At 33.6% G+C, this 9,636-nt stretch overlaps 1 protein-coding gene across 1 annotated transcript; it reads right to left on the reverse strand.

The window, feature by feature from the left end:
- Window positions 1–5,668: 5,668 nt before the first annotated feature.
- Window positions 5,669–9,433, reverse strand: LOC107953682 (receptor-like serine/threonine-protein kinase At3g01300). The gene is made up of 6 exons (XM_016889066.2): window positions 8,952–9,433; window positions 7,981–8,300; window positions 7,735–7,870; window positions 7,090–7,223; window positions 6,869–6,992; window positions 5,669–6,517 (listed from the first exon to the last, which is right to left on the reverse strand). The coding sequence occupies exons 1-6, from the start codon at window positions 9,064–9,066 to the stop codon at window positions 6,063–6,065; spliced, it is 1,284 nt and encodes a 427-aa protein (XP_016744555.2). The 5' UTR covers window positions 9,067–9,433; the 3' UTR covers window positions 5,669–6,062.
- Window positions 9,434–9,636: the final 203 nt, after the last annotated feature.

The following is a 9,636-nucleotide window of genomic DNA, read 5'->3' on the forward strand; positions in this document are numbered from 1 at the left end:
TTCTAATATAAAGCATGTGTTGGTATATATATATAGGAAATAGATAACTGTCCAAAAATAATGTAAAAGATGGGTACAAAACTAAATTTAATGTTAGTAGTTATCTAGTTTGCTCTTTTAGGGTTTAAAATTTAAATTTAAAAATATTCTCTCATCCAAAAATGACCTCGATTAATGAAAAAGAAAATTAATTGTGCCTCCCACCCTTCCCAGCAAATTATCATTTCCTCATGGAAATTTGATTTTGCCCACCTTCCCAATCCATTATCATTTCCCTATGGCTTGTGAAAAGCAAAATTCTCTGTGTTAATGGATAGGGTTTACGGTTCTTCCCATGAATTATCATTTCCTTCATCTTTGTCCTTTCTCTTTCCAAAAAAGTAGTAATTTTCCATCGTCCCTTATAGAGATTGAAGAATGAATTAAAAAAATAAAAACACATAATCAAGAATGAATTAGTAAGAAAAGAAGATGGAGAAGTTCTATGTTGTTTATTTGTAGGAAGAAATTTGACATATACCATTCATGGTATGAGTGTGCTCCTTTGATTATTGGAAATAAAAGAGAAGTTTTTACAAGAATGATGCATCTTAGTCCTTTTAACCTTTAATTAAATGAAAATTTTATAATTTTAATCTTTTTTTTAAAATTAATAATTTAGTTTAATACAATATTTTTAGCTTTCACCTCCTCAAATTTTATATTTTATCTCAACCCCTTAAACAAAATTTTTAACTTCGTCTCCTCCATGATCGTGAACCTAATAAGAACAAAGGAAAACAGAAAAAGAAAATTCCTAGTTCTGGTGATGGAATGATGCGTGCATGGAGGAATATGTTTTTCATAGTGGCATGCCAACTTATAGCTCAAAATCATGAGTGAGTGACAAGAATAGCTTTTTTTTTTTTAATAATTAAAAACGTTTTTTCCCTTTTACATTTTCCCACATGAAGAGTGACCAGAATTGTTGAATCCCTTCCTCTTCTTTGAAAGAAAGAGAAAATAATTTTAATTAGAAAAAACAAAGGTAAGGAAAGCAAAAACCAAGGAGCGTGTTCCCTAATGCAGAGCCATGGCAGGGCTCCTTTAGCGCCGGTGTCTCCGCTTTGGGTTGCTGGCAAAACACAAATGCCAAATCTTGCTTATTCCTGCTTACTGCTCATTTCATACATATGTTCGGGAAGTAAAAAAGATAATGGAAACTTCTTCCTAGACAATCCCCTTTGCTGACATTTTGCACTCATGTTCCCAAGATTCACTCCTCCTATCTCTCAATATTTTTAGTCACATTTTTTCTTCATCAAAATTTAAACATCTTTAGTTTCTATTCAACCACGGAATATACATGTAGCACCACTAATTATCAAATGGCATGTTTGAAAGCTATAGTCAAAGTCAATTGAACTCGTTAGGAGAGCCTAAGAGAGCAATGCTAGAGAAAGCTTCTGTAATAGAGGTAGCTCTCTACTACTTTGTGTAAATTTATATTTGATCCATAATTAGTTAGCTCACTTAAAAACAAAGTAGATCACTAGCGGCTTAAGACAAACTTAACTTGCTACATTAATATAGAAGAATATTTTAATAATTTTTTAATTAAATTAATGCCTCATTGATTTGTAATATTAAACTCAATCATAAGCTTAAATCTTAAAATATAAATTAATTCATATAAACCCTCTTATTCTCCCTTTCAGTAATGTATATCTTTCACTAGGTTAATCAAAGGTAGGCATGAACAATGGTGCAGAAAGGTGGGAGCCTAAAATAATACACCATAATTCTAGAAAAAAAAGAAAAGAAAGTAGAGTCTTTTTTGGTTTTTTTAAGGAGAATATTTTGGAGGTGCATGCGCAATAGAAGGAGTTTGAAATGTATTTGAGTACAAACCAAGCATGGGCAAACCCTAAAAAGCAAGTTTTGCTCCACTTTGACATCATTCCCCTCACCTTCTTCGCCTCCCCATCCCTAGGCAATACCTCCTCTCCCTGTTATATCAACGTTCCCTCTCCTCATTCCTTCTTACACTCATTCTCTAATCTCCACCTTCCCCTCCCTAGCCACTCCACCAATGATTCACTCGATTCTTCTGATAACATATTGATCACAATCTTATATATGTTTCCACTTTCTTTTTTATTTAATCAATCTCTGCTTTAAAACCCTAATTGAGTTCAACCCTTTGAAATATATGTAGTTATTATTTTTCTTGATTTGATTGGTAGTGAACCAATAGTATGGTGATTATTAATGCTTTAAATATATAGTTTGCTGAAAACTTTTTAAGGTTTTTTCAATAGTAAACAGAAAAATAAATGCCCCTTTAGTTTGTATTTCGTTTTTTTCTGTTCTGATGAATGATTTTTTGTCTTCTCATGTTCCTAAATAGCGACAAGTTCTGTCTTTGTGCACCCAAAAACATCATATCTTACTGTGACTCACTGTCTTGCTTTTAGATGGTCTTTCATCATAATTAACTTCACTGACTAGACATAGTAATTGCATCAATTGCCTTGATTTTGACTCAATTGAAGGAATACAAATCATGAATTTGAGATCCCAATTTGTCATTATCATTCCCAACCACCATTTCCACCTTCTACTCCAGCCATCTTTTTGCCCTACGCAGATAAAAGTTCAATTAATTTATCATCATGGAGTCATATCTAGCACTTCTTTATTCAAGTACTGCTTCTATTTTTGTTTGGTAGGTGAGTATAAAAGCGCCAAAACTAATACAAACTCTTAAACACCCATGGTGGAGTGTTTCTTCTTCCATTCGGGGGAATTGGATTTGGGATGATCATTTAGGCGCTTTGTTGAGATAGTTTTTCTCTGCCTTTTTTTCCCCCCTTTCTTGCTTATGAGAAAATAAACTGTGCATTTAAGTAGGGTTGTTTAAAGATCTAATCTAAAATTAGTGTCAACTTTGTTGTTTCACTTGTGATTCAGTCCACTTTGTTGAGTGTTTAGGAAGCAAAAATAAAAGCGATGTTGGTGAGGTTCAATCCGAAAACGAATTTACAATCGTAAAATACGATATCAGATTGAGCCGCGCCAATATCACTTTCCGCAAGTCTCCAAATTTGCTTTCTAGACCCACCTTCATTATTCTCTATATATACTCTCAATATCAGCTTCATGTTATACCAACCATATGGTATGAGTATATGTTTTTAGATGACTTAAGTAGATGAAGATTAGGGTTAAGTTGGGAACTTACATATATGTATTGCTTGCATGGGGGTAGTGCGTTATTGTTTCAATATATCATTAAAGCCCTACATTAATTTCCATCTTAATCTCTTCTTCATCCTACGGCATGAGGCACATATGTAATGCAGTTCTAGCTGATCAATGCAATCACGTTCCCTACGTTGTGATGTTTAGCTGTATGATGATAAAAAAGAGCAGTTCTAAGAATACTCATGTAATTTGTGGGGTTGTCGTCTAACGTGATATTAGTCCAGTATGTATATACAACGACATGGTTTATTTCAGGGCTTGGTTATCTATGTATGTACTATGAGACTTGGTCACTTGTGTTTTTGTGGAGTTATGCATCTATGTATATATTATGTTGATGAGAGCTGGCCATTCACATGTACATATCCAGTTCTAAACAAAATGGGTGTTTATTGCTGCAATTCATGGATGTTTTATGAAGGTTGTGGGGCTGTATAGGCAGTAGAGCAGGAGTCAATAAAATGATGCTCTTTAAGCAAACAAGGCAAAGTACAAGAGGGATACCGTTTCTAAGCAAAACAGGGTATCGGTTTCCACAAATGACAAAAACCAGCAAACAAAAGCTGAAGACATTTTCGATCTAGCATGGTAGCAAACAAGGTTACAAAAACAAAATCCACTTCTACCACATATCTCATGCAATTGTAAATATTAATAAATTTAAAAATAATATATAAACTTTGATTTGATACAATCTAATACATAATTTTTAATGTTGATTTTGATTAAATTATATACATTTTAAAAAACAATAAATCCAAATATTTTCATATTAGGTAGATACATATGGGTTTAGACAAAAATATTAGACCCATTTAAAGTATGGGTCGAGCTCGGACTTAAACATCTAAGGCCCAAGCTCGGCCTAGTTTGATCCGTTTTAAGTTTATAATATTTTATATTATGTTATTTTTATATATTATGTAATTTAGAACACATTAAAAAAATAAACTTATCTAAAAATATAATATTAAAATGACTAAAAATTTTCAATAAATAAAAAATGTATAAATTTATTAAATATTAAAATAATATAATATGAATATTTTTTAAAAAAGTTTTAAAAAATAATATGGACGAGTCTAAAATGAGTTTGAGTTTTTTTTTTTTACAAATTTAGACGGGTTTGGACAAAATTTTAGGTCAAACCAGACTTGAAAAAATACAAAATATATTAATATCATGATTAAACCTGACGTGACCTATGAACACTTCTAATAATACTTAGGGAGGGTTATTTAGCTAGCTATACATTCTCTCATTGATTTTTTTTTTAAAGTAAATGATTTTATTATAAAAGCCAACTGCTACATTTTACATCAATACACCAGCAAAGCAAAGATCTCATCATATATTAGTAATTATAATCATAAATTATATATTACTTCAATAATTATCATGAAACTTAGACATTGCTAGAGATACAAAGAATGGAAATGAGAAATAATAAAAATTTTGTTACATTAATAAAACTAGATTTTATCACATTTACAATGTGGGTAAATAAAAATATTTTATATTAAAAATATATATTTATAAAAATATATTAATAAATGATTATTAGTGGAGTGGTAAAGGTTTTTAATATGAATTTGTTAATTTTGTGTTTGATTCTTATTTAATATTTTTAAATTATTTTATTTAAAAATTATATAATAATAATACCCTTCACACCAGCTCAATTTTTATACGACTGCTCTTGGACAAGTCAAACAAGTAGGTTGGCTGTCAGTATTGATGGGTAGCACTTAGCACAAAAAAATCCTTATTTTTAGAAGATTTCACTGTTTCTGCGAATTGTTTTAAGATTAAGGGCAAATAAATGATTTCTTTTTGTTTAATAACAAAAAAAAAGAAGGAAAAAAGATGATGAAATGCATATGTAGCTAAACCACTTTTGTTTGTAAAGAATATGGGAAATCTTTTAACTCTAGCCTTTGTGGAAATGATTTGCAGAATAAACTAAAGGTTAGAAAGATTCCCAGATTGAATATGATACAAAAATACAGCTGATGTCAACATGCATGCATTTGTTGCGCTCTACTCTTTTTGGAAGTGATTTTCAGAATATAAGTTAAAGCAGGGATTAGATTCTAGTTTGAAGAGTGTAGCTGATGCAAACATACAGTTCTATGCTTTTCTTTTTCCCTTTATAGTTCTAGAAACTCATCCGCTGATTTTGGTGCAAATAAAGGCAGTGCTTTATCTTTGACACAATGTTTAAATGGTATTGTATTGAGGGGATCAGGCTGAGCCTGTACAGGAGCATCTGCAGTTGCAGCTACTGGCTCTCGGAATGTTCGTAAACATTCCGGACCCGTCATTGTGCATGTTAAGACATGAGTATGAAAATATGACCCTGGATAACATAGGTTTGAGCATTCATTTACGGAGACCATAAATAACCATCTTGTTTGTTCACTAAAACAAAACTTTCCCATCTTTTAGCATTCTCATTTACATATACTGAAGAGTATGTGGATTTGAAGCAAAATCATACAAGTGTCAATGGAGAAACATACTGCAAGTTCCAAAACTCAATAAGAAATTAGACATTCGGGTAGCTGCAAATACCAGTCATTGAAATGGGAGGTTTGATCTAATTACAAGAGATACTCCTCAATTACAACAGTGGGGATGGTTAGCTCTCTAGTGTAATAAATTGGTTTTACCTCTACCAAATTTTTCAAACTCCCTGAAATTGCACAACCAAGCCTGACATATATGTCTTCACACAATCGAAAATGCGACCATGGCATCCCAACATCTGTTTTCATTTGATAGCTGAGCCAATGATGGCAGGAGTCGGTTACAGATCATCTACACCTCTGTTTGCCAGTATTCAAAGGAGAACCTCTGATGCTTTTAGATTGAGTGTTGGAGAGTTGCTGAGATCCCTCTGGTTTCTTCTTTCGCCTCCCTTGTTGAGATAGACGAGAGTGGTAGGATAAGATGGCGAGATCATTAAGGTCTTGCAACGGAGTGAGAACTTTCACTACTTCATCCATTGTAGGACGGGATTTTGGGTCCCGGTGGAGGCAGTTGTGAGCTAATTGAGAAACTTTCTGCACTCCTTTTAGAGAATAATTCAGCTCCAAGCGGGGATCCACCAGTTGGTAAAGTTTTCTCTTGTCAGCTAAATATGGTCGAGCCCAAGTAACCAGATTCTGCTCCCCACTAGGCCGTTTCTTGTCCATTGATCTTCGGCCTGTCAAAATCTCAAGTAACACAACACCAAAGCTGTAGACATCGCTCTTAGATGTCAAGTGTCCTGCGGAAAAAGATCCAACAGTGCACATATTATTTGCTATTCAAATTGTTGCATGGTGCAGAAAGGTTCACGAACAAACAGGGAGTAGAAGCAATAGAAATACATTTCTGGTTCTAAACCAAGTCCTTGAGCAATTTGATAATAACTTTGTCATAGAATGTTAGCAGTGATCTTAGCAGCAACTTAGTTTATGTATGACCATCAGGGTTTGATTGCCAATTGCGCCATTGATATTTAGTATCAAAGGTATTTCTAAATAATGTTGAATCGAATCTCATTCTAGGATGCATATACAACACTAAAGCTTTATGCTTTCAATTAGTTCCGATCATCTTGCATGAATTATGATACCTGTCATAACATACTCTGGTGCAGCATAGCCATAGGTTCCAACAACCCTAGTAGAAACATGTGTTTTATCTCCTTGAGGACCAGCTTTTGCTAAACCAAAATCCGATAACTTTGAATTATACTCCTGGAAAAGAATTTCCATATTAGTGATTCCATGGAACAAATGATATATATTGGACAGGTTGATACAGTAACCTATATTAATCCATCAACTTACATACCGAATCGAGTAAAATGTTGGATGTTTTAAAATCTCTATAAATGACTGGTTCTGGACCACCATGGAGAAAGGCCAAACCTTTTGCTGCCCCAAGTGCAATCTTAATTCTATTGGACCATGGAAGAGGTATTGTCCCTTTACAAAATCAGGCAACAAAGCTACATCAGTATTTATTTCATGTGAACTCCTATAAATATGCAAGACTAGAGATTCCGGAACTGTTCATCAAAGTTATATATAATATGCATCAGATACTCAGGTGAATCCCAAAAATTCTTGGTGTAACATTCCAACAAAAAGTATCAGTCATACAACACATATCATCTCAATCACTCTCTCTCCTATTTCATATTGTGTATTTCATGAAGTCCATCAAAAAATGTATACTAAGTTTCACCAGTTGTGAGTTTTACCACATTACATTTTTTGTTTTCTCATCAACGAGGTCTATTTCAAGACTACAAAACGCTTCTTGACGGTTACAAACATGAAATAAGAAACTAACTTTAAAATGCCAAGAACTTCCTATGCACAATTAATTTATCCTGTAAAAAATATATTTCAAGGCAAAAGAAGAAGAGAACATTGGAGAAAAGAATATATGTGAAGCTAAGTTAGAAGGGCAGAAGGAAACAGTGAGACTCACTTCTAAAAAGATGGTTTTCAAGGCTTCCTCGGGTCATAAATTCATATACAAGAAGCCGTTGATCATCTTCGATGCAGTAACCAATAAGTTTAACAAGATTAGGATGATGAAGTTGTCCAAGGAAATCAACCTCAGCCTGCATTAAGAAAGAATCATTGAATGTTAAACTCTCAAGTTTCAGAATTTTACCAATAGTCTCTTTGACATTGAATCTACTAACCCAAAGCACATATTTTTTCTACTAACCACCCATTCTCTATGGCCTTGAAGACCATCTGGTTTCAAACTCTTGACCGCGACGGTGATCCCCGAACCGGGTTTCGCCGGAGCTGTACCATTTTCCTCTATCCACCCCTTGAAGACATAGCCAAAACCACCTTCCCCAAGTATGCTGTCAGGTCTAAAGTTACCTGTAGCAGATTTTAGCTCCTGAAAAGTAAATTGGAGAAGCTGGCATGGAGATTTGTTATCTGATGGTGGTGGATCAGGGTTGTCAGATGAAAGATGAGCTTCATTTGGAGGATACAACTCTCTGTTACTTGCATTTAGATATCTTGTCTCAGTAGCTACATACAGGGGATTGAAGAGAAAAAGTCATCTTCCTTTGATCATAATTCCATACCAACAAACAAAAAAACAAATTCCATTTTAATTTCAGGATTAGACTTCACACTTAGAATCTTTCAATAAAGATCTGAACTATCAATGAATTTGTATCCATCTAGGTTGGAAAAGGGAAAGTTGTCAGATATCAAATGAAAGAAATGGATCCCCCTTTGTCCTCTTCAACAACAAAAAGAGACAGCGCCGTGATTTTTTAGTGAACCAGTGAAAATGATATATATAAGCTGACAACGGATTTAAAAAATAAATAACAGTTCCACATTCATTGGCCACATAAATCGTCAAAAAAAAAAAAGAAAAAGAAATCCCATATTGAAACTCGTAGCTCCAAATGTTTCCCAGACTGATAGTGCTTATTGACTCAAAATTTTGAAAATATTAAGTAAAAAAAGAACAGAACAAAAATGGGAAAAGCAATATTGGGGTTTTACTTTTTATTAGAACTCATCAACAAAAAAGAAACAGTAGAAGGAAGAAAAGAAGAAATAGAAAACATAAAACAAAAGAAAAGAAAGAAGAGATAGCAAGCACACAAGAGAAAAAGAAAAACAAAAGGCCAAAAGCTGAAGAGAAAGCGGAAAGTAAGAAAATACCAGTGTCATAAACGAGACTAGTACGAGGAATGGTGTTAGCAGAGTCACGAGAAGCAGAGGACTTGCAAACGCCGCGCTTCAAGACAGCCCAACAGCCGCAATTGTTGTCATCCATTGAGGAACGACTAGTAAAGTGTCAATTTAGTTACTTTAGAGAATAATAATTGAAAGGAATATGTTTCATGGAATGGCACTATAATTGCATGAAAACAACACAGTGAAGAAGAAGAAGAAGAAGAAGAAGAAGAGTAGGCATGGGTAGAAAGGAAAGGAAGAAGAAGAGAAGTGAGTTGAGTAAAGAGAGATGGAAAAGAAAAGGAAAGGGAGGTGAAGGTGTAGGAGATTGCAGGCAGCAGGCATCAATTCATCATCACCAAAATTCACCATCATTGCAAGTGTGTACAAAAAGAACTTTTTTGCCACCACCTTCTCTTTTTTGTGTGGGGGATGATGCCCATTTACCCTTCCCCTCTACTCTACCTTTTCTATTTTTATTTTGGTGCATAAATTTATCTATTTATTAAACAGCAAACATTTTTGACAACTAATATTCATGTTTTAAATATTAACATTGTGTCTTTTAATTTTATATATCAAGGATGTGGTCAATGAAACTGATCCACCAACAACTTTGACTATTCTATCTTAAACAGAAGACTCTAGTATTCTATCTATTAATTTTAAC

This window comes from Gossypium hirsutum, chromosome D07 (assembly GCF_007990345.1).
Source record: "Gossypium hirsutum isolate 1008001.06 chromosome D07, Gossypium_hirsutum_v2.1, whole genome shotgun sequence".
In the NCBI taxonomy this organism is placed as follows: Eukaryota; Viridiplantae; Streptophyta; class Magnoliopsida; order Malvales; family Malvaceae; genus Gossypium; species Gossypium hirsutum.